Source organism: Acinonyx jubatus, chromosome D2 (genome assembly GCF_027475565.1).
Source record: "Acinonyx jubatus isolate Ajub_Pintada_27869175 chromosome D2, VMU_Ajub_asm_v1.0, whole genome shotgun sequence".
Taxonomy (NCBI): Eukaryota; Metazoa; Chordata; class Mammalia; order Carnivora; family Felidae; genus Acinonyx; species Acinonyx jubatus.
Window position 1 is genome coordinate 76,948,822 of NC_069393.1, and position 27,856 is coordinate 76,976,677.

Sequence of the window (27,856 nt, forward strand, 5' to 3'; positions counted from 1 at the left end):
CTCTGAATCTGGGCATCCAGTCTGTGGTACTATTTCTCGTAGAGTCAGGATTCCCAGTTCAGGAATCAAGGGCCGGAAATGGGAGTGGCGCCATTCACCATTCCCTCTAGCGCTGTTAGTTACCCCTAGCAAAATAAATTTTGTCTCTTGCTCCCACAACTTTTTTGCTCTGCTGGCCTAACTGGAAGCCTTAGCTCCAAGGAAGGAGCGCTTCTACTGGGACACATGACAGTGATTCCCCTGACCTGGAACTCAGGACTGCCACCACGGGCTCCTCGTGTCTTGGAGTCAACAGGCCAAGAAGGGAGTCAACGGGGGGCTGGCTGGGGTGACTGATCCAGACTTCCAAGGAGAAACCAGACTCCACAGTGGAGGTGAGGACTATGTGTGAAAAGAGGGAGATCCTTCAGGGCCCCTCTTCATAATACGAGGCTCCGTGATTAAGGCCAATGGCAAACTACAACAACCCAATCCAGCCAGGATGACTCATGGCCTAGATCCTTCAGGAATGAAAGTTTGTGGCATTCTGCGGGATAAAGAATCACAACCAGCTGAGGTTCTTGATGAAAGCAGAGGGAATACAGAACGAGCAGTTATAACTAACTACCTTCTACTACCATGGGACCAATTATAGAAACAGGGACTGTAATTATGATTATTTCCTCCTTACCTGTTATGAATACACTGGTGTGTATACACATACACTTACGGACGTATGTATACATATACATAATATACACACATCGAGCAAATGTCCTTGTTTTCTTTCCTCTCTCATTCCCATTTCATATAACATGTATTGTCTTCAAGTCAGTATTTAAGTAGTAGTTAAAATCTTTTTTAAAAATCTACTTTATTTTATTATTATTTCTTAATTACTGTTTATTTTCGAGCGAGAGAGCGCAAGCAGGGGAGAGGGGCAGAGAGAATCTGAAGCAGGCTCCATGATCAGGGCAGAGCCTGACGCGGGGCTTGATCCCATGACCCTGGATCATGACCTGAGCCGAGATCAAGAGTTGGGCTCTCAACCGCCTGAGCCACCCAGGTGCTCCATAAGTGGTATTTAATTTTATATTATGGTATTTCAGTTACGGGATATCAGGAAAATAATCAACATCACTCAAATATTTGCCTCCTCTTCTGGGGAAGGAATTCGTGTGTTTTCCCTCTGCCAGTGTCCCTCTCCTCCTGGAGGAGGGACCCTAAGGCTCTCACACGCAGTGATGGCAGTTCAGGGAGCTAGGAGATCGCATCCGTAAGAGAGAGAGAGAGAGGTGTGGTAAGAAAGGCCAGGGGTGGGGGTAGGAGTGAGGATCTGTGGACACAGCTGAGGGTAAGCAGCCCTTAGTGACCAGATGGGTCCTCACCACATAGGCATGCCCCCTGCTCGCTCCCACACCAGGACACCACTCCCCATCTGGTATGTGGCCGGCCCCAGAAGTCTCTGAGCTGACAGGACCTGGTTGAGTGTCCAAGCTCCTTGGGAGCACCACTTCCCCATGTCACAGGTGCTGGTCTTGCCACTATGGCACCGGTGTGAGGCCAAATGCTTAGTCCAGGGACCTCGCTAGGAATGGCTCCCCTTGAGTCACAGTATAGGCTTGTGTCCTCCCCAAGAACCCCAACATCCTAGAGCCCAGTGATGGGTTCTGGGCTGCAGGACAGTCAGGATATCACAGAGGGTTGAGGGCAACCAGAAAGGGTTTCCACCTAGAATATCCGGTCTCTGCCTACCTCCACAGAAAATTCTGTAAAAATTAGTCACATCTTTCTCCTGCTCAGCCAGTTCCAACTGAACTGAGAATAAAATCCAAACTCCTTATCTGACCTACAGGTCCTTCACCTTTTCCTCATTATCTGCCTCTCCTTACCTTCCCTGCCATCGCCTTCCCTTCAGTGACACCCACCACACTGGCCGACCGCCCTTATTTTGTGGACGTGTTAAGTAAGCTACTTGCTGCTTCCTCGGGGCCTCTGCACTTGCCCTTTCTTTTGCCTTCATGTACCCCTCCAGCCCAGATCACACATGACAGCCTCCCCCTTATCTGTTTGCTCAGATTTCATCTTCAACATGCACTCCCTGGCCACTCTGATATTGCCCCGCCCCACTCCCACTGAGGCAGTCACTCTCTAACCCCTCGTCCTGCTTTATTATACTGAGAGCACCTCTCACTATTTGAATTTTTCATTTGTTTTTGTCTCCCCCACTTAGAATATGAGTTCCATGAAGGTAGGGCTGTGTCTCTCATGTTCAATTCAGTATTCTCAAAACCTAAACTATTAGCTAATGGATACCTGTTGAGAGAAAAAAAGAAAGGAAGGAAGGGAGGAAGGTAGGGAAGGAGGGAGGGAGAAGGAAGGAAGGAAGGAAGGAAGGAAGGAAGGAAGGAAGGAAGGGGAAGAAAGGAACAAAGGAAGGAAGGAAGGAAGGGAGGGAGGGAGGAAGGGAGGAATGAAGAAGGAAGGGAGGGAGGGAAGAAGGAAGGGAGGGAGGAAGAAGAAAGGAAGGAAGGAAAGAAGGAAGGAAAGAAGGAAGGAAAAAAGGAAGGAAGGGAGGGAGAAGGAAGGGGGAGGGAGGGAAGGAAGGAGGGAAGGAGGGGAGGGAGGGAAGGAGAAGGAGGAAGGAAGGAAGGAAGGAAGGAAGGAAGGAAGGAAGGAAGGAAGGAAGGAAGGAGGGAAGGAAGGAAGGAAGGGGAAGGGAGGGAGGAAGGAAAGAAAGGAGGGCAACTCTACACTCTCATACACTTGTTCTTGTTCATACACTTGTTCAAGGACACCAGGATTCCTTTCTATCGTCTGCAAAATAGTACTTAAGGGACTTTAATTCCCCTACTTCCGGCCCTCTGGACATAATGGTTTAAAATTCCTGGCAATTGAACCCGGACCCACACTTTCTTTTTCCTCCTCATCCTGTGTCATCGCTCTCCTTGCTGTCAGCACCCTGGCAGGCATCTGGCAACACAGCTGGAACCAGAGTATGCCCGGGTGCCACACTACCTGCCTCGCCTGGCTGATCCTTTAGAATCCAAAGGCGTTCATTTTAGAGAGGAGCAGTGAAGGCTTACGATATCAGCAGTGCTACCTGCTTCGTGATCTGAACAAATAACAGGGCGAAGGCTCAACTCTAACTCGGTGCCGTGATGAATTACTCAGTGCCTGCTGCGGGCCAGGGGCTGGAGATCCCCTGCGAGGAAGTTTTTAGCTGGGAACTTTCTGTAAGCTTTCCAGGAATGAGCCGGAGAGGCAACACTCAAGTTGGGGATTGCTGATAATACACCAGTCACACAGCTGCTCCATTCCCACATAAATTTAGTCCTTGGCTGGTCACACTGACACATTTCCCTGAAGGTGGCCAGAGGGCTCATGCAGCCAGCCGGTTATGAAACACCGAGAAGTATAAAAGCCTGCTAGCCCTCTGGGCTGTTTTTCCCCTGACAGAGATGGAGGCTGTGAGCAGGCTTGTCCCCTTGGCCCTTTTCATCATGCCGTGTTTGGCAGAGTTCAACTGGACCCAGTCTGAAGGTAAGAAACTTGAACCAGTTTTTCAATCAACACAGGGATACATTAAGAGGCACCTGCCAGAGATTTTTAGTTTTAAAACCTTCTGTTGCTCTCAACATGGAAAAATAGTACTCATATATATTTCAGGGGGTACTAAATTGGTACCAGTTTATTCTAGATGATGTGACAATATATATAAAAACATAAAAAGCATGATTCTACCAAGTGTTTTACTTCTAAAAACTTATCTTTAAAGAATTAATATCAGTACTTCCCAAACACTTCCAAAAAACAGAAGAGGAAAGAACACTTCCAAACTCATTTTAGGAGGTCAGCATGACCCTGATACCACAGCTAGACAAGAACATTCAAGAAGAGAGTAGGGGTAACTTTAATTATATCAGACAAAATAGATTTTAAGTCAAAAACTGTAACAGAGACAAGAAGGTCATCACAATGAAAAGATGAGTTAATTCTTCAAGAGGATATAATAATTGTGAATATATATGCACCCAACATCAAAGCACCAAACATATAAAGCAAATACTAACAGATCTAGAGAAACAGACTACCATACAAGAATAGTAGGAGAATTTAATACCTCACTTTCAACAATGGATAAATCATCCAGACAGAAAATTACTAAGGAAACGTTAGAACTGAACTACGCTTTAGACCAAATGGACCTTCCCAACACATACAGAACATTCCATCCAAGAGAAGCAGATACACATTGTTCTCAACCACACATTGAAGATTCTTCAGGACACATCATATGCTCGGTCACAGAACAAGTCTTAACAAATTAAAAAAGACTAAAGTCACATGGAATTTCTGGCCACAATGGCACGAAATTAGAAATCTATAATAAAGGAAAACTGAAAAATTCACAGAACTATGGAAATTAAAAACCACAATCCTGAACAAGCCATTGGTCAAAGAAAAAATCCAAATGGCAAGTAAAAAAATACCTTGAAATAAATAAAAATGGAAACAAAATATATCAAAATTTCTGGGATGCAACAGAAGGCAGTCCTACTAGGGAGGTTTACAGTGATAAATGGCTTCATTATGAAAGAAGAAAGCTCTCAGATAAAGAGCTTACCTTTACATCTTAAGAAACGAGAAAGAGAGGCGTGCCTCAGTGGCTCAGTCGGTTGAGGTTGAGCGTCCGACTTCAGCTCAAGTCATGGTCTCGCAGTTCATGAGTTCGAGCCCCTTGTCAGGCTCTGTGCTGACGGCTCAGAGCCTGGAGGCTGCTTCGGATTCTGTGTCTCCCTCTCTCTCTGCCCCTCCCCTCCCCACCTCTGTCTCTCTCTCTCTCAAAAATAAAATAAAAACATTAAAAAAAAAATAGAGAAAAACAGGCCAAACCCAAAGAGAGCAGAAGGAAGGATGTAGCAAAATCAGAGCAGAAATAATAAAATGGAGACCAGAAAAGATCAGTGAAACTAAGAGTTGGGTTCTTTCTAGTTTCGTTGCTGTAACTGAGATACAATACTGTGTACAAGTTTAGGATGGACGGCGTAAGGATTTGACTTACATATATGGTGAAATGATTATGGTAAATTTAGTTAACATCCATCATCTCATATAGATGCAAAAAAAAGGGTTTTTTTCCTTTTGATAAGAACTCTTAAATTTACCTTCTTAGTAACTTTCATATATACCATATGGCATATGGTATATATGAGAGTGTTAACCAGAGTCATGGTGTTGTACATTACATCCCTAACACCTATTTATCTTATAACTGTGAGTTTGTACCTTTGGACCACCTTCCTCCAATTCCCCCTCCCCTCACTCCCAATGTCTTTTTCTTGAAGCTCGGTCCGTCCTTCCTTCCTTCCTTCCTTCCTTCCTTCCTTCCTTCCTTCCTTCCTTCCTTCCTTCTTTCCTTCCTCCCTCCCTCCCTCCTTCCCTTTCTTTCCTTTCTTCTTTTTCTTTTCTTTCCTTTTCTTTCTTTCCTTTCTTCCTCCCTCCTTCCCTTCCCTTTTCCCCTTCCCTTCCCTCCCCTCCCCTTCCCCCTACCTTTCCCCCTTCTCTTCCCTTCTTTTAGATTTCACATATAAGTGAGATTATAGAGTATTTGTCTTTCTGTTCGACTTACTTCACTTAATATAATGGCCTCAAGGTTCATTCATGTTGTCACATACGGCAGGATTTCCTTTTTAAGGCTGAATTGTGTGTGTGTGTGTGTGTGTGTGTGTGTGCGCGCGTGCACGCGCGTGTACATCTATTCATCCATCGATGAATGCTTATGTCGTTTCCGTGTCTTGGCTATTGTAAACAGTGCTGTTATGAACATGGGAGGGCAGATTCTCTTCAACATAGTATTTTTGTTTCCTTCAGATATATTCCCAGAAGTGGAATTATTGGATCCTTTGGTAGTTCCATTTTTAATTCTTTGAGGAACCTCCATACGGTTTTCTACAGTGGCTGCACTGATTTACAATCCCACCGACAGTGCACGAGGGTTCCTTTTTCTCCACATCCTCACCAACACTTGTTATTTCTGGTCATTTTGATTTTAGCCATTCTGACAGGAGAGAGGTGATACCTCATTGTGGGTTTGATTTGCATTTCCCTGATGATGGGTGATGTTGAGCATCTTTTCATGAGTCTGTTGTCCATCTATGTATCTTCTTTGGAGAAATGTATGTTCATATCTTCTGGCCATTTTAAAATTGGATTGTTTGGGGGTTTTTTTGGTGTTGAGTTGAATAAGTTCTTTTTTATTTTTTAGGTAGGCTTCATGCCTAGTGCAGAGCCCAACACAAGGCTCTTGACCCTGAGATCAAGACCTGAGCTAAGATCAAGAGTCGGATGCTTAACCTACTAAGCAACCTGACTATGCCTCTTCATAGGTTCTTCATATATTTTGAATACTAACCCCTTATCAGTATGTCATTTGCAAATATCTTCTCTCATTCCATAGGTTCCATAGTTTTGTTGGTTGTTTCCTTTGCTGTACAAAAGCTTTTCATTTTGATGTAGTCTTAATAGTTTATTTTTGCCCTTGTTTCCTTTTCCTTAGGAAACATACCTACAAAAATGTTTCTATGGCAGATGTCAGAGAAGTTACTGCCTATGCTCTCTTCTAGGATTATTATGGTTTCAGATCTCACATTTAGGTCCTTAATCCATTTTGAGTTTATTATTCAGCCTTAAAAAAGGAAATCCTTTAAGGAGCACAGAGTAGTATGCAGAGTTGCTAAATACTACATTGGTACATCTGAAACTAATGTAACGCTGTATGTTAACTATATGGAATTAAAAAAAAAAAAAAAAAGAAACCCTGCCATTTGCAGTAACATGGATAAACCTGGGTGATGTTATGCTAAGTGAAATAAGCCAGACACAGAATTACAAATGCATGATTTCACTTATATGTGGAATCTCAAAAAAACTTGAACTTATTGTAACAGAGTAGAATGGTGGTTACCAGGGAGTAGGTGTGGGGGAAATAAGAGATGTTGGTTAAAGGGTACTAATTTTCAAGATAAGTACTTAAAGGGTACTAACTACAAGATAAGTTCTAGATTCCTAATGTAGAGCAGGATGGCTACAGATGTCTATACTGTTTACTTGAAATGTGCTAAATACATAGATATCAAGTGTTTAATGGGAACTATTTGAGGTGATATGTTAATTTGCTTGAGTTGGGTAATCATTTCACAATATATAGATATATCAAAACATCATGTTGTACGACCTTAAATACACACAATTTTTATTTGTCAATCATATCTTTAAAATAACACCTACAAAAGAGTAAGTATTAAGCTACACGGCCATATGGGGATCCGAGGCAGGAGGTGAAGACCCACAAAGCCCTGGTCCTGCAACTCAATGCCACGAGGACTGTACCTGGACACTTGAAAGACCAGAACATGAAAGCATCAGACTCACCTTTCCTGCTTCAAGTAGAGACTTTGGTCTTCTAAAAAGGATGGCTGAAAACTCTGGCCATACTGACAAATCTCTGTGGAAAGATGTCAGCTGCACCCAGAAGTTGTGGTAGGAAAACCCACAACCCAGCTGACGATGGGAATGGCTGACAGCCCCTGACCGGACTGTGCTCCCCGAGCTGTGCACCACTCAGCAGGGGAGTTTCCCAAATCCCAGATGCACAGGCTGAACACTGTGCAGTTAGCTCAATATTCTGGGGGTGGTGGGGAGGGAACCAGGTACCAGTGCTGTTTTTATTTAAAACTTTTTATTTTCACTTTTTTAAATGTTTGAGAGAGAGAGAGAGAGAGAGAGAGAGAGAGAGAGGAGAGTACAAATGAGCGGGGGAGGGGCAGAGAGAGAATCCCAAGCATCTCTGTGCTGTCAGCACAGAGCCCAAGGAGGGGCTCAATCTCATGAACCATGAGACCATGACCTGAGCTGAAATCAAGAGTCAGATGCTCAGCCAAGTGAGCCTCCTATGCAACGCCCCCCCAATTTTTTATTTTGAAATAAATATACACCCACAAGCGTTCTCTAGAAGTGCCCAGGTTATGGCAGTGCGAGGCCAAGCTGAGGACAGGGCACTGCCCTACCAGACTCTCTCAGGGCTTCGTGAGAACTTCCCCAGTTAATCAGTCCTCTCAACAGCCCTCTGGGATGGATGCGATCTAATCCCCACTCGGCGGGTAAGAAATCCCAGAGAAGTCACTTCACGTACCCAGAGTCACGGACCGATACAGGCAGCAGAGGGACCGGATCCCAGCACCCTTGCTCCAGCGCCCCTACACTCCCCCTCTGCCTGTGGTTCTAAACTGGAGAGTCTCAGAAGCGCGGGAGGGTTTTGCAAAAGCGCGGCTGTGGGACCCTGGGCCCAGATTCTGACCCGGACGGGGGTGGCCGGGGCCCGAGAACGTGCATGGGTAACAACTTCCCAGGTGCTGCTGGTGCGGTCAAGGTGCCACACTTTGAGACTCGTGGCCCTTCGCCAGGGAAGTTGGAATTCACTTCTGTTTGGCCCTGAAGGAAAAAAAGAAGGGGCGCTTCCGTATTTCCCAGAATTCAAGGGCTATTAATTAAGAATCACATACATTATCCCTGATGTGTCGAGAAAGAGGAGACGGCAGCGGGGCAAGAGCGAGGGAGGGGAGACGAACATTTCCCATCTTAGACACTTCTGTGTGCCGGGCCTGTGCCGGTGCTCCCTGTTCAGATGATTATAAACCTCCCACAGGATAAGACGAAGGCTGTGATATCCCCATTTGCAGAAGGGAGAGTGAGGTGAGATCCTGAATAGCTCAGCCAAAGTTACGCAGCAGGGAAGGGGCTACGGTGGAAGAATTCAGGTTTGTCTACCCTCGCGGTGTTCCCTCTAAGCCATCTTGCAACTGTGTCAGGATTCGGGGGCCATCCGGAGAGACCCTGTCAGCATGGGCAGAGGACAATGAATCATCCGGGTCTGCCCTGTCCAGTGCAGGGCACGGACTGTCCTTATGGATGAAGACTGGGGGGTGTGAGGGAAGGAAGGGGCGTCTCGGGAGATGCTACATGTCCCTTAACGTGAGCGAGGCGGCCGTGGAGGAAGAGTCGCTTCCCGTTTCTACGGCCTTGGGTTCCAAATGTCAAAGGGGATGAATGCTAAATAAGAAGATCCCACCCCACAGTTCGCACCGGGGCACGAGGAACAGGAGAGATGGAGACGGGAAGGAAAGGAGTCCTGGACCCGAGTCCCACCTCCCCCCTGACTGTACAGGATCGCTGGCAAAGCAGTTCAGTTCCCTGAGCACTTGTGAAGAGACAGTGGATGCTGCGTGGTTGACAAGAGCGGTGGTGATGGTGGCTGTTAATGGTGGAGAGGTTTTGATGAGAACAGGTGTTTTACTACTTTGTAAAGTGTGATGCTAATGTGAGCAGCGGACCACTTTCCTAGTGAGACATGTTTCTCCCAAATGTCAAAGGAAGTAGGAACATATAGCTATACATGTTGTGAATGTCCCACAAGTCAGAAAAGACTAGAAAAAGTGATATGCAAATTCTCCTGTGACTACGGTCAGAGCATGTTCCACATGCTGTATTACCTCTGTAGTATATAAAAATGAGTAGCGTTATCTAAATTAGCCCTTTTTTTATTTTTTCTAGAGAGCACGAGTAGGGAGAGTCGCAGAAGGGGAGGGAGGGAGAGAATCTTAAGCAGGCTCCACGCCTAGTGTGGCTTCTTGGGGGAGGGGCTGGATCTCATGACCCTGAGATCATGACCTGAGTCGAAATCAAGTCGGACGTTTAACCGCCTGAGCCACCCAGGTGCCCCTAAATTAGCCCTTATTCCAAAGAGTAAATTCACCAAAACACTGAATGAGTGTGAAATACCCCATTTCCATAAACATAAAACATTTTCGGCAAAGATTCACTGAAAATAAAACTTTGCTGTTTCCTTGAGACAAGTAGTTTCCAAAGTGGATAGGTTTATTTTTAAGGGCAACTACATCACTCTTGAACACACATACGATAGTTATCATACGTCTGCTAGAGAGAACCACAGCCCCCTTGATTCACACGCTTTCTTCCTTCAGTGCAGGCCTCAGAGCTTCACACCGGAAACACACGAGAGAAGGCCTCTGGCAAGAACCTGTATCTGCTCAGGAAAGGAGGGGACCGTACACTTTCTGGGTTTACTGAGATCAAACAGGATGAATTCTCTCAACTCACCTCAAACGCTAAGTCTAAAGTAATAATGCCGACAAGGAACAGGCCGGTTCTGATGTTTACTTTCTACCTACTGCTACGCTTTATTGAAACAGATAATAACGGCCCCGGTGCATACGTACGCATGCCAAACACAATGCCTCAGCCGTTATCCGAGCGTAAATACCACCCAATCAGTGATCTGAATGAAAGGCTTTTAAGTCTTAGGTATCTAATTTTCCATGAACAATCAATTAGAAAAAGAAAAATCATCAAATACTCTAAGCATTCTTTTTCATACTCCTAAGACCATAAAATAAGCCCTATTATAAATAAAAAATACACTTCTATCAAAAACATTATACAACACAGACTCATGGATTGCATTAAAAATCCTTAACATGTTTCAACACTGAAGCCAGAAACACATATACATTTCTGTCAGAGTGAACAAGACCGTAAACAAAAATAATTTATAACCCTATCATGTTGTTAAATCTTAGCGCACAGTACCGGATTCACAGTAACAAGCAGAGCTAAAATGAACACTGAGGTCACCGTACGTAAGATGGTGATCCTCAAATGCCATTAAATACTTGCCTTGAACTTGTGGGGTTTTGGCTTTCTAATAAATACGTAATAAATATCTGTAGCGCACGGTCCGTGTCGAGCACTTATCTTTCTCCGTTTGACAGTCTTTCCCCAGAGTCCCACTGTCGGAGGGCCATCCCGGCGGGTGGGGGGCAGGGACTCTGCAGCACGTCCATCAACAAAGCCATCTTTGTATCTATGTGCTTCTGCAGTTTATGTATCCGCTGATCAATGTAGTCCACAAGCTTCTTTTCCATCAGTTCCATATTTTTAGTAAGGACCTTTTCCAAGTAGGAGCACACAGGCTGCTCTTCCGTGCTACAAATAAATTAAAACACACACACACACACAATATAACAATGATTCCTGATGTCATCACAAAAGCAACCAAACTCTACTAAAACAAGCAGTCAACACACACTGCCGAAATCTGCCTCCATAGGTGTGCTCTCTTCGTACAACATATTTCCAGGTTCCAAAAATACACATGGAACAGGCAACCACAACCCTGAGTGCCCAAAGTATTCTGAATCTTTAATTCTTTAACCACGTAAGCATACAACTGAAATGAGAATATAAAAATGAAGAGAATTTCTACCCTCAAAGAAGAAATCTTTATAAAAGGTCTGGAATCAGCAAGTTGTTTGACACTCCTGACACTGGGGAACAGTGAGTGGCTCAACTGGTTGGGTGTCCGACTTCAGCCTAGATCATGATCTCACAGTTCCGGAGTTCAAGCCCTGCATCAGGCTCTGTGCTGACAGCTCAGAGCCTGTTTCAAGATCTGTGTCTCCCTCTCTCTCTCTGCCCCTCCCCACTCGCACTCTGTGTCTCTCTCTCAAAAATAAATAAACACTTAAATAAAGTCATATAGTCGCGCATATACTAAAAATATAAAGTCCATAATTTTCTGGAATGTCCTTCATTACGATGATTTGTAACTCTTTATGTAAAAACACATCTATCACCCTGCACCAAATGTTCCTTCCCAGAACACTCTCTTCTTTGTGAAGACTACATAACCCCCGCAACTATCCTAACTTGGCATCCAAGAAAATTCTTTTCCTTTCTCTATAAAATTTTGAAAAAGGTTAGCTCATTTCGCATTGACAGAGCTGAGAGGAATGGAGACATTCAATCTCACCTGGCCCCAGAGCAGTTTTTAATCTCAACTTAATTTTTTTTGGTTTGCTTTGTTTGGTTTTGTTTGTTTAGCCACATCACATACCAACTAGAGTTCACTGATGTAATCTATCAACAACTAAAGAATAATGGTTTTTCTCCTTACCGAGAATCCTTACTAAAAAATATTACTAAGTAATAAATATCCTTACTGAAAACCATACTTTTTTTCCAATAACTTGCTAAACTCCTCAAATTTCAATGCTATTGGAGACTTTAAGAAAATTTCAACCAATAAAACTACCTCATTTTACATGTGAAAAAAATCTAAGCCACGGATTTAACCAGTAAGGCAAAAGAGTTAAGCCAGAACTATGACCGGAGTCATGAATTTCAGTCTAGTGCAATATCCTGACACATTACATCAACATGAAGGATGGGGAAACATACCAAATACTTAGCCACCCATTAATCACACCAAGGCTGCAAAAAAAATTAGAATTATGAGATCAGCAGATAAGGGTCTGTACACTATAAACGATTATAAGCTTAAAAATGTCATTGATGACCAAACTAAAATTAGCCTATGGCAAACAAGACCTACAAAGAAAATCTACTATGATGACTCAGTGATTATAATGAGGCACAAATGTTTATATTATGGTTTCCATGGCTCCTCCCCATTTATACAGATAACTTTCTACTCCAACCCTTATTTGATGCTTGTACCCCTTCCATAAAATGCCTAAGAAGTGATCAACATCTTCAGTTTTAGACCCCTCTTTAAAAGTAATCCATTCTCCCCTACAGAATATTTATTCCCTGGGCGCCTGGGTGGCGCAGTCGGTTAAGCGTCTGACTTCAGCCAGGTCACGATCTCGCGCTCCGTGAGTTCGAGCCCCGCGTCGGGCTCTGGGCTGATGGCTCAGAGCCTGGAGCCTGTTTCCCATTCTGTGTCTCCCTCTCTCTCTGCCCCTCCCCCGTTCATGCTCTGTCTCTCTCTGTCCCCAAAATAAATAAACGTTGAGAATATTTATTCCCTAGAAGTATGTTAATGTGTAAAATGCAGAAGCTGCTAAAATGACCTCGGGAAACATTTTCAGGCAGTAGTTAGTGAAACGAATGTTTTCCTCCCACTGATTCTTCCACCTATGAAATCTAAATCACACTTGCCTTAAATACTTACGCAACACCAGCAATGTCTCCACCAGCCTTAGGGACGGTTTCCTGCCACTTGGTGTTACGTCCCACGCGGAGATGGCTAACTTGACTACATAAACTCTGGAGAAAAGGCAGCAAGTCAGAGTTAGGTATATTCGAGTTGTCACTTGCTTTCTTTGGTAGGAGAGAAGAAACTGCATTTTTGAGGTCATTCTCAAGAAGAACGTGGCTTGGTGACACAGTTTTATACTCTTGGAGGCTCGTAGCCTTTCCGCCACCGGGTGGCTGCAGACTTTGATCGGTGCAAGCTTTCAAGTCTTCAGTCACGTTTCCAGAGGTCAAGCCGGTTCTGAAAGGAAAAGGCGTGGACGGGGACTTGTCCAAGGCCCCCGAAGCAGATGATGACTGCAGGTCAATCCCACGTCCGTAGCCAGGATTTCCCAAAACCGACTGAAGCCGCTCGCCAATGGGAATACGATTCTGAGCAAGGTAAAGAAATACACGTCTCTGTTAACAGTCATGACAGCGAATTTTGGGGGTAATGACTGTGAGGCAGGCAACGTGCATTCTTTCATTTGACCCTCAAAACGTCCACAAGAAGCAGGCTACGATTACTACCCCCATACTGAGTGGAGGAGACCCAGGCTAAAGGTCACTTGGCTACGGTAACACAACTAGTTAAGTGGCAGAACCGGGGCATGAACCTGGGCCACCTAACTCCACAGTCCAGGCTTTTAATGATTTCTCCGTAGTTTCTCCCTAAAGGAAATATTAAATATTAGCATGCTTGGTAAAACTGCATTAACATTCACGTCTCTGCTACAGAGGCCTCCTTAATTTATGGTAATAAAATATACTACTCAATTGAGTCACGATAATTGATAGTTTTCTTAGAATTGAGTATCATCCATCAAGTTTCACATATAATAAGCTAACCTAAGGAAATCTACTACTAGCTTATCACAAAAGACACGCCAGATAGCTTACATGCTCTAAGGTACTGATGATGTTCCATTGGTACATTTGTGACGTCTACAGTGACTAAAATGAGCAAACTTTTTGGCTATGTCTGCCTTAATGATTTGCGGCCTCAACTGAACTGGTGCTATATTATTTCATGAGAAGATCCTGGCTCACTTCTGTGATGAGGTTACATGATCTCCCATACAGGGCCTGTTTGTGCCGCACTCTTGGATTCTTCCTCAAGAGAAGAGCAGAACTACTTCTAGCAGACTTGACTCTTAAGTTTTAGGGCTCTATCCTAAATTCAAAATACAGAACTCTATTACACACTCTTATCGGGGGTATGATCTCATACTTACTGTTGCTCAATACCCAGTGAAAGAGAATGAGAAAAGTATTATTAAGGTTAGCTAAAGAAACTCAGTATATACACCTTCCAGATATTCTAAAAAAATGATTCCTGGATCATGCCAACCCCAAACTCAATTCAGTCAACAAATATTTACCAGAAATTGACTTTGTGTTTCAGGCATAGGAAATGAGACAGTGAACAAAACCAATGAAAATCACTGACATGTGGAACCTATAAGGGAGTAGGAAACAATGGAAGGAAGGAAGGGAGAAAGGAAGACAATATATCATGTGGACAGAGACAGTGATAAGTACTTAGGGATAAACAATGCAGGAAAGGGGAATAATGAAAGCCAGAGAAGATGGTGGTGTAGGAGTAGGGGAGTCTCCACAGAACTTCTGTTACTGAAGTGAAGAAATACTCTAGAAAGAAATGTGTTCTTCTATTGAATCCAAGTTTTGAATAAGCCTTAAATTAAATTATTCCAAGAAGATGAACTGTATACAATTATGTTATATAACTACATGCATATTATATATACAAATTATGTGTAAGTTTTATATAAATTTGTATATAATTGCATGTAATTATATGCAATATAATTTTTCTATATTTTGTATAGAATTACATACATATTATATATATAGCATACAATTATACAAATGTATATATATAAATTACATATGTAATTCTATACAAAATTTTTAAAGTAAACAACTCTCCTCTGGTGGAAACGAGCTTTACTCAATCATGATGACAAAGCTAAATGATTTTTGGTAGCAGTATAACAGAGCAAAAATACCTTAATGACAGAAAATTGAAAAGTCTACATAAACAGCAGTGAAATCAACGTCAAAATTGCATATGACAATTACTTTGGCAGAAATGTTAATTATAAAAATTCAAATGTTAATAAGGTATTTGCTATGCAAGGTTTTCTTTTCTGATATATCAAATTTTGATTATAAGAAATTCACTGATTATAAAAATTCATATTTTTTTCAAATAAAAGCTCTTTAGGTGATTTACCTTTCCTCTTTGTATTAACTATCAAGGAATTCAGAGGTAAGTCTATGTGGCAGTGCAATAAATAAACAAACTTTAAGTGCTAGTGGCTATTCTATTTCCTGTCATTTGATTTCACTGAATTCTTAATTTTCTTGTACATTGGCCTTACGAGGTACAACAAGCCCTTTTAAAAGTAGGCAGAAGGGGGTGCCTGGGTGGCTCAGTCAGTTAAGTGTCCCAACTTCAGCTCAGGTCACGATCTCATGGTTCATGAGCTTGAGCCCCGCATCGGGCTCTGTGCTGACAGCTCAGAGCCTCGAGCCTGCTTCGGATTCTGTGTCTCCCTCTCTCTCTGCCCCTCCCCTGCTCATGCTCGCTCACTCGCTCTCTCTCTCTCTCTCTCAGAAATAAACATTAAAAAATTTTTTTTAAAGCAGGCAGAGGAATATGTATGAAATAATTTCTAACAATGGATCCATGTCATGTTATATGGAAAACAATTACAGAGTAGCCTAAAAGAACATGAAAGCATTCATGTAGAATTATGTCTATACATATATATGAATATGTAAAAAACTATTGTGTATACATAACTTCATATATGCACATGTATATACCTCCAGACTTGTGAAAAGTTGTTTATCTCTGAATATCCGGTCAGATATCTGAAAGGATTGACTAACTTTAGTTATCACCTTGAAAAAGCAAGAAAAAAAGATATTTGTATTTCAAAGGTGAAAAAAGTAAAGCGTGTAAATCTTGCACACCTGAATTTGTTCTTCGAGAAAATGGGGCACACCCTTTCACTCAGATAACATTAAATGAAAACTACATGCGAGGGCACTTTGATATAGTATCCCATTCAATTTTTCCAAACGGTAAAGCAAAAACAAATCAAAGCCAGCAAATTTGAACTTCAAATGTAATGAAATAAAATACGACTTTAATAAAACTTTCAAGAACACAGGCAACCCCATAGCCCAGGTGAAGCAGGGAGAGGCGTAGGACTCCTAACAAAGCTTCCCAGGTTGTTTCTTTCCCCTTCAGGACAGGCCCTGCCCAAATCAATGTAGGAAGGTGTGTGCGGTTATACAACTTCCATAGAAGGAATAGTTTTGGTCATGAAACATCCCTACTTCATTTATTTATTTTTTAAGATTTTATTTTTAAGTCATCTCTACACCTAACATGGGGCTTGAGCTTATAACCTGAGATCAAGAGTCGCATGGCTCTACCAGCTAAGCCAGCCAGGAGCCCCAAAATATCCCTACTTTATACTCAACAAATAGTTGATACATGACAATAGCTTACATGACATTTTCCCGGGAGACATTCCATAGACTCTGGTTTGTTAATAATATGCAATCCTAGAAATCCAGGTATATCATGTAAGAATCATCCCATAAATAGAGCCTCCTCACTTGGAAGAAGTCTTTTATTAGCATGTTTAAAAGAAGATTTAACTGGATCACTTTTTGTCTTCCCCAAATGTCCTCATATACAATGACTTAGTGGGGGGAGGGGGGAGGGCACAGCATGTGTGTTGGATGGAAGGACGTGCAGGTATTTCTACAAGTACAGAAAACTCCAGGATACACACCAGGCAGGGAACAGAATGAGAGCTGGGAAAGCACTTTTATGATTTACTTAATGCACTTTTTGTTTAATAATATAAATTATTGTCCAATTGGCTAAAATACAGTGTGTAAAGTGTGCTGTTGGTTTTTGGGGTAGATTCACGTGGTTCATCGCTTACCTACAACACCCAGTGCTCATCCCAACAAGTGCCCTCCTCAATGCCCATCACCCATTTTCCCCTTTCCCCCACTCCCATCCACTCTCAGTTTGTTCTCTGTATTTAAGAGTTTCTTATGGTTTGCCTTACTTAATTTACTTCTGAACAGATTGAAATTCAAGGCAAAGAAAACATGTATCTTTGGAATTAAAGAATACTTAAAGACATGGCCAAAAAAAATCTATTATCCATGTTATCCCTTTTTCCAAAGCTAAGTTTTTAAAACATAAAAATTGGTCCATGAGCTGACTTTAATTCCTTAACCCTCTCTGATGTTTCCAAAGTCTTGCACACACAAAAAAATTTCTTCTTGTTTTTACATTTTCAATCTCTGTCTCCATAGGATCCTTGTCCTCAATCATTTGTTTTTAAAATATACTATGCATAAGACTCACCAGAGGATGCCTGCTTGAAATACTGATTCCTGGAAACCACCTTCAGAGTTTCAGGTCACTGGCAACAGCCAGTAATCTGTATTTTATAAATATCACAAGGAATTCTGATACAGGCAAGTTCCTTATCTCTACCATTCTTGAAACAAACCCATATTACCCTGGGACCTCAACATTCCAACTACCCCCATTTAGTGCCTAATCCCTCAAAATCTGGTTTCCACCTCATGGTTATTCAAACTGACCCCCTGAAGATCTCTAAGGAGTACTCAGTTGATAATCCAAATCCTATATATCGTATACTTATCTGAAGCCTTAATCAAGACAGACCAGGTCCCTGTTCACATGAAGCTTACATTTTAATGAGATAGACCAATATATAAGTAACAACAAAATGATCAAGAAGGCTCTGATGAAAATATGATACAGATTTGGAGGAAAAAGCTATTTTAATTATTTAGTTTTCAGTTTAATTTTTATTCATTTTGAAAGAGAGAGAGAGGGAGGGAGAGTGTACATGCACGGGGAAGAAGTGGAGAGAGAGGGAGAGAATCCCAAGCAGGCTTCATGCTCTCAGCACGGAGCCCGATGTGGGGCTTGAACTCACGAACCATGAGGTCATGACCTGAGCCAAAATCAAGAGTCAGACGCTTAACTGACGGAGCCACCCAGGTGCCTGGAAAAGGCTATATTAAACTGGTAGTTGGGGAAGGTCTTAATAAGGATGTAACACTTAAGCTGGTATCTTAATAAAAAGAAAAAGCCAGATGTGCCAAGGTCTGGGGAAAGGGCTTCTGGAGAAAGGGAAAAGTTAAGAGTGCAAAGGTCCCGAACACATCTGAGTATCTGAGGAATACACACATCAGCATGTCTGGAGCAAGGTGTCCAAGGAGATTTGGTAGGAAGGAGATGAGGTTAAGGAGTCCAAGAAGGCCCAGATCTTAGATGCCAAGGTAAAGAATCTGGGTTAATTCTGAGTGTGAGAGAAGCAGTCAGAGGGCTTTACACAGGGGGAAGGACAAGTCTGATTTACCCTTTGAGATTATTCTGCTTGCCCTGTGGAGCATGGACTATGGTGGAGCAGGAGGCCCAGTCAGAGACTTCCTGCGGCATCAAGGTGAGATAACGGTACAGGAGAAAGAAAAGTATGAACCTGGTATTTTTTTGAACCCCTCCTTTCCAAGGTTCCTGTGATCACCGTCAACTTTGCTAGTCTCCCTTTCTTGCCCATTGTGTCGGTGACACCTGTACTAAATGAATATTGGTTGAGAAGCCTCGCTGGCTCAGTCAGTTAAGCATCCGACTTTGGCTCAGGTCATGATCTCACGGCTCATGGGTTCGAGCCCTGCACTGGGATCTGTGCTGTCAGCATGGAACCCGCTTCGGATCCTCTGTCTCCCTCTCTCTCTGCCCCTCCCCCAGCTGCATTCTCTCTCTGTCTCTCTCTCCAAATAAATAAACTTTAAAAAAATAAATAAATTACTATTGGTAAATCTCGCGAGAAATGCACAAGTTGTTTATTATACTATTTGTTTTAAACTTTCCCATGAATCCTATGATCTTAGCAGTATTATCACTTAGATTTTGAACCTGGGGAAATTTATGTCAAAAAGATGAAGCAACACCAATAGCACAAGTACAAATGTCAGCACCAGAACCTGCCATCAGGCCTCCTGACATCAGGTCTTTCCTGCTGCTGCTCGGTCGCACCGCTGGTTTTCCGCTCTCTTATTCCTTTTCCCTCTCCCTGTGTCCTTCCCAAACACAGCTACTCCTCATGGACCCTTCTTCCTTGCTCTGGCTCTCCCTTCATTTCCTTCCCCACCCTCTGCTGGGGTGCCCCTCGCAAACCTCCCTTCTGCTTCCCGCCACAGGCACCGTTGGATTCACATCCATGACTCAATACTCCCCAAATCAAACTTCCTTTCTCCCAAGTAGCCTCCTCCCTTGGGTTCCATTTATACTGTTGGGAGCCCCATCTTCAAAACCTCAATTTCACTTTTAACTCTTTTATCTTTCTCCAGCGACACCAATATCAAGTTAGCTGTCAAGCCCTGACGGCACCATCACCTTAGCAACTCACAACCCAGCATCAGCTTATACGTCCAATTTCAGACCCTCCTTAACTCCCACCTGGATGAGGGCAGGAACAGGCAGCTGCTCTCCTTGGGGTCCCACATCCTACTGATTCACCGTACCCTCTCATTCCTCTTATGTATAACTCTGGGTTCGAATTTCCCAAAACACAGGCAAAACCACCTATGAACTTTTAAGACAGCATTCAAAGCCCCCTATGATCCGGCCCAAGCCCAACTCCCCCTACCACTTCTTCACCCCAGAGAAGTGAACTTCTATCCATTTCCTAGCTATATCTCATTCCTTCTAGCGCTGAAGAGTTAATCCATGTTATTTTCCCTCTCAAACTGCGTCCCTCCAAATTTACTTGCCTGGTCTCCTCCTTCTTTTCTAAAGGCCTAGATAAAATGAGGCTATAAAGATCCTTAAAGATAGGCTACAGACGAATCTTTGAACTTTCTAAAGTGCTCAAAACACTGCCTCATTCACTGAGAGGGTGCTTAATAAATATTTGCTGAATGAATGAGTAAATTCATGGAAAACTGTGAAGATATGTAACAAAAATATTTTGGAAGAGGGTAAGTCTATAAAATGTTATTTTACAAAAGTAAATAAAGGTACGCATTAAATCAATATCTTTTCAAAACATTAAATCAATCTTTTTCAAAGAAAAAGCCACGTCAATACATGTCCTTAAAAAAGCCACCTTTTTGAAATTTTTAACGGTTATCTGGAGAGAACCCATTTCTACCTACCTGCTGCTGAAATCTAACCATATCCATCAGTTGCTGAGCTCCAGGTGACAACTTTGACCCCATGGACTCCATGATAGTCTGGACCCTCCGGAGGTCTATCCTTGATCCTAGAGCAGGAGAGCTTGTTGAAGAACTGGCTGAAACCCGCCTCATGTGTACCACAACTTTACTGATGAACACACACTGCTTTTCACCAAAGGAGAGCAACTGTTACAAAACAAAGACGTTCCAGAAAATAATGATATTAAACAATAATCACTATTCAAGGTGACTTTTTAACATAAACTAGCAACAGTAATGCATTTAAGAAAACAAAACATTAAATACATTTTCATTTTTTAAAGTTTTCCTGAAAATTGTAGTGGTCAGCACTTCTAATTTATTATCAGGCTCATTGGAACTATTTATATAAAACAGTATCATTTGAGGGGTGTCTAGGTGGCTCAGGGTAAGCATCCAACTTCACTTCAGGTCATGATCTCACGGTTTATGAGTTTAAGCCCCGCATCCGCTTTCTGTTGTCACCATGGAGCCTGCCTCAGATCCCCTCTCTCTCTCTCTCTCTTTCTGCCCCTCTCCCATTCTCTCCCTCAAAAATAAATAAACATTAAAAAAAAAAAAGTATCATTTCAAACTGAAAAAATATACAGAATAGCCAAAAGGGACTATAATAAAGTTCCATTCACTTAAATTAATGAATAAAAATAAACTATGCCAATCTGAGAATTTAACATAGCACAGCTAGCTATAATACTATTTAATACAAAAGCACTTCCAAAGTATTTACTGAAATCCTAAAAATAAGTCAGTCTCTTAGAATTTAGAATTATAAGGGAAAGTTAAAATGGTCTAACATAACCTGCTAGTTCACACACAAAAATGATGAGGTCAGGGGTGATTTTCTGACTTGTCAAAGGGCTACCCAAATTAGTAAGAGCAAGCTTGGAACACAGCCCTTCTGGCTTCTCTAGTAGCGTCCTGCTCAACCCTTTATGCTGCCTCATTTCATCCATGTTTCTGAACCAAAAGACATTTTATGTGTGATATGGACAACACAGTAGCACGTGGAAAGGAAACAGAATCAGACAGAACTGGGTTCCATGATGACTCTACTTAGAGCCTGTGTGATCCTGGGAAAAGGCGAAAACCTGAATCAGGAATAAAATGAGGGAGGGTAATAACAATGATTTCACATGGTTGTTAGGAAGATTAGGTGTTAAAGTTCCCAGTACCTACCACTGAGTAAGTGCTCAAAAATATCATCAGGAACCATTAACTTTCATATGTTATTGCTCCAGAATAAGCTCTAGTAGGTGTAGGATCTCTCTAAATCAACCTAGCCTTTGCACTCCCACAGAGTTTACAAAGAACAGTTACAAAAAGCACTTACCTTCAGAGACACACACAAAACCACATGTAACATAAAAACACAAGTCAAACCAGACCCATGATCCAAGAACTTTGGGTGTGGCAGCAAAGAGGTGGACTGTCCTCAACAATCAAGGAATCTCCCCATTAAATTTCTACACCTACCCTCTAACCTCCCTACTATCCCTTTTCTGCTTTTTCACCCTCATTGCCCGACCACTGAATATGGGACACATTTTACTCATTGAGTTGGCTTATAATCTATCTCATTACACTAGAATGTAAGCAACATAAGGGCAGTCATTCATTATATTACTGCTAATTCCTACATGCCTCACACAGTATCTAACATCAGCAGGCATTCAAATACTTGAATGAAGGAATCACTTTAAATAAATCTGAAAGTTGTTAATATATACTAAATAAAACAGTATCTTGGAATAATCAGTTCTGTTAATTTGCCACCAGCAGATAATGAAATTACTTATTTTGTCTTATTCTAAAGTCTTGTAACCCTGTATAAAGTAATGTGGAGACAAAAAGATTCCAAGTGTTTATTTCCTTTTTAAAAAATTTAAAAACACAGGGGGCCTGCATGGCTCAGTCAGTTAAGCATCTGACTTCAGCTCAGGTCATGATCTCCTGGTTCACAAATCCGTGCCCCACATCGGGCTCTGTGCTGACAGCTCAGAGCCTGGAGCCTGCTTCGGATTCTGTGTCTCCCTCTCTCTCTGCCCCTCCCCAACTTGCACGTGCACTCTCTCTCAAAAATAAACATTAAAAAAAAATTTTTTTTAAGTATCTTTACAGAGATATAATCCACATGCCAAACAATCAAGTTAAAGCGTACAATTCAGTGGATTTTAGTATATTCATAGAGTTGTGTAACCTTTGCAATTTTAGAACATCACTCCAAAAAGTAGCCCTTTACCCACTGCCAGTCACTTCCCATCCCACCAAGTCCCCAACCCTAGCCAACAACTAATCTTTAGTCTCTATGCATCTGCCTATTCCAGACCATATATATACATATATATATATATTCCATATATATACATATATATATATATTCCATATATATGTATGTATATATACATATATATTCCATATATATATATGGAATCACACAAATATACATATATATATTTATGGAATCACACAAATATATGTATATATATTTATGGGATCACATATACATATATTTATGGAATCACACACATATATATATATTTATGGAATCACACAAATATATATACATATATATTTATGGAATCACACAAATATATATATATTTATAGAATCACACAAATATATATATATTTATGGAATCACACAAATATATATACATATATATTTATGGAATCACACAAATATATATATATTTATAGAATTACACAAATATATATATATATTTATGGAATCACACAAATATATATATATATTTATGGAATCACACAAATCTATCCATATATATATTTATGGAGTCACACAAGTATATATATATATATATATATACAGATTTATAGAATCACACAAATACATATATGTGTATATATATATACACATATATGTATATATATACTTATGGAATCACACAATATATGGCCCCAAATTCTTTCACACAGTATAATGTTTCAAGGTTCACCCACGTCTGTAGTATGTTTCAGTAATTCAATGCTTTTTATGACTAAATACTTTCCCATTGTGTGGGTATACTATACCATATTTTCATTACATTCATTAGGTGACAGACAGTTGGGTTGTTTTCTTTGTAAGCTTTTAGCTATCAGGAATGATGATGATGAACATTCATGTAATACCAAGGAGGGTTTTTTTTAGTCCTCTAATTTTTATTTATTTAAAAACGTTTTTTTAATGTTTATTACTTTTGAGAGAGAGAGAGAGAGAGAGAGTGTGTGCAAGTGGGGGAGGGCCAGAAAGAGAGGGAGACACAGAATCCAACCAAAGCAGGCTCCAGACTCTGAGCTGTCAGCACAGAGCCCAACATGGGGCTCAAAATCACGAACTGTGAGATCATGAGCCAAAGTTGGATGCTTAACCAACTGAGTCTCCTAAGGTATCCCTACTTATTTATTTTTGAGAGACAGAGAAAGAGAGAGAGAGAGGAAAGAGAGAGAGAGAGAGAACACACATGGGTGAGCAGGCAGAGGGGCAGACTGAGAAGAAGAGAGAGAATCCCAAGCAGGCTCTGTGCTGTCAGTGCAGAGTCCGGCTTGGGGCTCAATTCCACAAACCATGAGATCATGACATGAGTCAAAATCAAGTCAGACACTTAACCAACTGAGCCACCCAGGTGCCGTTTAGGTCCTCTAATTCATCCATGAGGTACTTCCAAAGAAAGAGATTTGGCGAGGGTCACTTAACTAGTCAACAAAGCAGAATTCATACCCTGGGCCTACGTACTCCAGTTTGGTACTTTTTCTAGGCTCTAGTTTTCATTTCTGTATTTTTCATACTTAAGACATCACTCCAAATCCCTGATTTTTGGGTGCTCTTCTCTAAACTTCTCTAATTCCCTTCCACCTTTCTTGATATAATGAAACCAAAACTGCTTGCAGTTATCATGACACCACATTTTCATAGAAACACAACCAGGAACAAAGGCAGATGAAGCATATTACGAAACCAACCAGAAAAGAAGCACAAATTACACAAACCCATTTGTAGTTGGCAACTTAGCTAAAATTTAGTGATGACTTACCTTTATTTTACAAGCATGGCTGGAAGACTCCAATTTTAAATATTTTTTGTAGAAAATAATTTCGTGCTCACTAAAAATAAAATTGAAGTTACTTTTACTTTATGATTTTCAATAAACTTAAAAACAAATTGTTTCAAATGAATAAGCAAAAAAAAAAAAAAAAATGAAAAAGCAGAATCAGACCTATAAACACAGAACACAAACTGATGGTTGCCAGAGGAATGGGCAGAATGGATGCAAGGGCATGGGAGATACAGGATTCCAGTTATGGAATGAATCAATTATGGAAATAAAAGGTACAGCATAGGGAATATAGTCAACGATACTGTATGGTAACAGATGGTAGTTACACTTGTGAGCACAGCATAATCTATAAAGATGATGAATCACTATGCTGTATACCTGAAACGAATGTTAACATTGCACGTCAACTATACTTGAATTAAAAAAAAAATTTGTTTTAGTTGTTTCTAAGCCATTACTTAAATCCTGAGACTCAATTAGGGTAGAATCTTTGTAGAAGAACCTAGAGAAAAATCAGGGACCCTGGGGGCCAATGTTGCTTGAGCCACCAAACTTGATTTGGCCCAGAGTCGTGGAATCAAGCCCCACATCAGGCTCCCTGCTGAGCATGAAGCCCACTTAAGATTCTCTCACTCTCTTCTCCTCTTTCTCTCCCTCTGCCCTTCTCCCCCTCTCACATGCTCTCTCTCTCTCACCAAACATAAAAATAAGTCTTTACAAAAAAAAAACCTAGAGAAATAGCAAACTATAACAGGCTGAATTGTGGGTTACATAGGCTGGGGAGGCACCATCTTGGGCCTGTCTGCTACTTACAATAGACTTCCTTCCAGAAAAATGTATGCAGTATTCCAGACTAACTGCCCAACTATCTTTGGAAGAGACACCATTGTACATCCATGTAGAAAAAAGGCCAAGAAGAATAAGGACTACACTGTAGTCTGCACAGTTTATACAGTCTGACTACCTGGTATGACCCTCTATCTAGTCAGCTCCCTCAATTAGCTCTAAATTTCCACATTTATAAAAATTGAGAAAGGTGACCTAGACTATCTATCTCCAAGATCTTTTATTTTTAAAAAAATTTTTTTAATATTTATTCACTTTTTGAGAGACAGAGACAGAGTGTGAGGACGGCAGGGGGCAGAGAGAGAAGGAGACACAGAATCGGAAGCAGGCAGGCTCCACGCTCTGAGCTGTCAGCACAGAGCCCGAAGCGGGACTTGAACTCACGAACTGTGAGATCATGACCTGAGCTGAAATGGGACGCTCAACCGACTGAGCTACCCAGGCGTCCCAATCTCCAAGATCTCTTAAAAGGAGAAAGTTCTATTCCTGCTGGTATGTTTTTCTCTTCTCTCCCTTAGTGTCTGGCCTCAATGTCAGAGAATCAGTAAATACCACAAACGCTGGGGAAAAACAACACTGCTTGGGGGGAACACTTCTGCATGAACAAGTTACAAACCTGTTATCCAGATCACTACAAACATTCTTGCCCCTACTGGTTCCACAGTACTCCTCTCCTAAGTATACTTCCATATTTCTTGCAGAACTTAAAATGCCAATAGAAACGATCTCTTCACCTCCGTTAGGGTCACATCTCAGGTAAAGGAAGCAGGGGTTTTCATCTTGGTCACTGTTGAGGCTTCTTTTCAAAATCACCAGATCTTGGCTGAAAAGAATTGTTCAAACTCTCACACAGTGCACCTGTCTGAACGCTGCTCACGACCCTCCTATTGGGCCACCAGGACTTCTTCTAACTCCCTCCCATTTACCACGGCGGTCCCCGCACCCTCCCAAGCACCCAACAGACGCTCAAGACAGATTCACAAGGAGATGGGCACGCCACCCACCGGGGTTTTCCCCTCTACTTTCTCCTCGACTGTGGATTCAAGCCTCTGCAGTCCTTCTCCTTCAACATAAAAAGTTCCCTGGGCACCTACTGTGCGCACAGGAGGGGGAAGCAGAATGCAACAAAAGGCAAACGCGGCTCTTTCTCATAATTAAGCTGATGGGGATTCTCGACAGTTCGTTTTTCTAACGCCCCCTCGGGTCGACAACAGAGAGGCCTCCGTCGGGTCGCCTGGGGGAGGGAGGCGGACCCCGGGGGCGACCCGGCGGAGATGCGGGGCCCCCGCAGTCAGGTCCTTCCCGCACCCCGGGCCCCCCCACCCTCTCTCCGCTCGGCCCCGCCTCCCCTCCCGGCTCCCCCAGGAGCGCGACCATCCCGGCGCCGCGGCCCCGGTCCCCGCCGGCCCTGCTCACCCCGGGTCAGGCGGCGCCAGCAGCTGCTCCCAGTCCAAGTCCGGGGCGCTGACACCAGCCCGGGTGAGATGGAGACTCCGGGCCAGGGCTCCGCAGGCAGCATCCCAGGAAGAGGCCAGCATCGGGCGGCGAGTCACTCCCGCCTCCTCGGCCCGGGTGTCCATGCTGCAGCCGCCAGCCGAGGCCAACCCCGGAACCTCTCTTCCACCGCTTGCGTTTCCGCCAGAGCGACGGAGGTGAAAAAGCACAGCGCCTTCCGGCTCGGCAGGCTTCAATTCCAAGACCAGCCGCTCCTTGTCCAGTGGGGAAAGAACCAGGTACCGGAGACGCGCATGCGCGCGCCAGCCAGCTTCAGCAACGCGGTTCCAAACCTGCCCGGGAAGAGCTCAAGGACGGAGCATGCGCTCCGACGGCCCCTCGGCCTACGAAAGGAGCTGTGCGCAGGCGCGGGGCGAGACTGGCGGGAACGCAGGCGGATCTTTCGACGTTGGTCCGAGGAAGTAGCAGGTGGTGTGGACGACGGTTGTCTGGCCGCCCGGGAGGGTTGGTCCTTTGAGGAGAGCCCATCGTCAGGTAGGAGTGGTGCCGTCGCTGCAGGCGACCTGGAGGCCCTGCTGCCGAGCCTCGCTGTGCCTGCGGTGGACGCCGTGGCCTTCCCGCCGACCGCAGACCCTGGGCGGTAATTCGGGCCGTGCAGTTGGGATTTCTTTGATCCCGCCGCGGTCCCCCAGCACGTCGTCCCCGCGGGCGGCGGGTGCGTGGATGCCGGCAGCTTGGCTTTAGCAGGCGGAGGTTTGCACGGTGTCACCAGGCTGCAGTGCAGCCGGGGCGCCGGCCGGACGTCGCCCTGTCGGTGAGCCGCTGGCGCCAGGGCGGGACGGCGGCGGGGTGACCTGGCGCCCTCCAGCCTCGGCGCTGGAGGGGAGGTGTGGAAAGCGGCCAGAGGGGCGGCGGTGGCTGTGAGCAGAAACCTGTCCCGAGCAGAAGTGGGACCCCAGTGCTGGTGGAGTGACATCTGAGCTGGGACTTGAAGGATCTTTAAGCTTTGATTCCGGGAAAAAGGAGTTGATGGAACTTTCTAGTTGCCCCATGGGATAGGAAGGTAACTAGTGCCTCCCCACCACCTCCACC

General features: G+C 43.0%; 1 protein-coding gene and 1 long non-coding RNA gene across 4 annotated transcripts; one reads left to right on the forward strand and one right to left on the reverse strand.

The window, feature by feature from the left end:
* The first annotated feature begins 2,703 nt into the window (after nucleotides 1–2,703).
* Nucleotides 2,704–10,796, forward strand: LOC113600330 (uncharacterized). 3 transcript variants are annotated; one of them, XR_008292263.1, is made up of 3 exons: nucleotides 2,770–3,522; nucleotides 6,248–6,403; nucleotides 9,592–10,796. It is a non-coding gene; the product is annotated as an uncharacterized LOC113600330 (long non-coding RNA). The 3 variants fall into 3 exon arrangements; XR_008292264.1 differs by having other exon boundaries at nucleotides 2,773–3,522; nucleotides 10,028–10,796; XR_003421341.2 differs by lacking the exon at nucleotides 9,592–10,796 and having other exon boundaries at nucleotides 2,704–3,522; nucleotides 6,248–6,797.
* LOC106969389 (ATPase PAAT-like) lies at nucleotides 10,214–27,036 on the reverse strand. The gene is made up of 6 exons (XM_027063304.2): nucleotides 26,726–27,036; nucleotides 25,926–26,132; nucleotides 24,440–24,509; nucleotides 20,350–20,556; nucleotides 13,034–13,488; nucleotides 10,214–11,043 (listed from the first exon to the last, which is right to left on the reverse strand). Exons 1-6 carry the CDS (start codon nucleotides 26,887–26,889, stop codon nucleotides 10,809–10,811), a joined length of 1,338 nt encoding a protein of 445 aa, XP_026919105.1. The 5' UTR covers nucleotides 26,890–27,036; the 3' UTR covers nucleotides 10,214–10,808.
* Between the last annotated feature and the right edge of the window lie 820 nt (nucleotides 27,037–27,856).

Excerpts from the sequence above, each read along its gene's own strand:
- LOC106969389 (XM_027063304.2), bottom strand. The coding sequence starts at position 26,889 with ATGGACACCCGGGCCGAGGAGGCGGGAGTGACTCGCCGCCCGATGCTG. Across the intron at positions 26,133-26,725 it reads CTGGCGCCGCCTGACCCGGG|CCAAGATCTGGTGATTTTGA; the intron begins GTGAGCAGGGCC and ends AATTCTTTTCAG. Across the intron at positions 13,489-20,349 it reads TGGTTAGATTTCAGCAGCAG|AATCGTATTCCCATTGGCGA; the intron begins GTAGGTAGAAAT and ends TACCTTGCTCAG.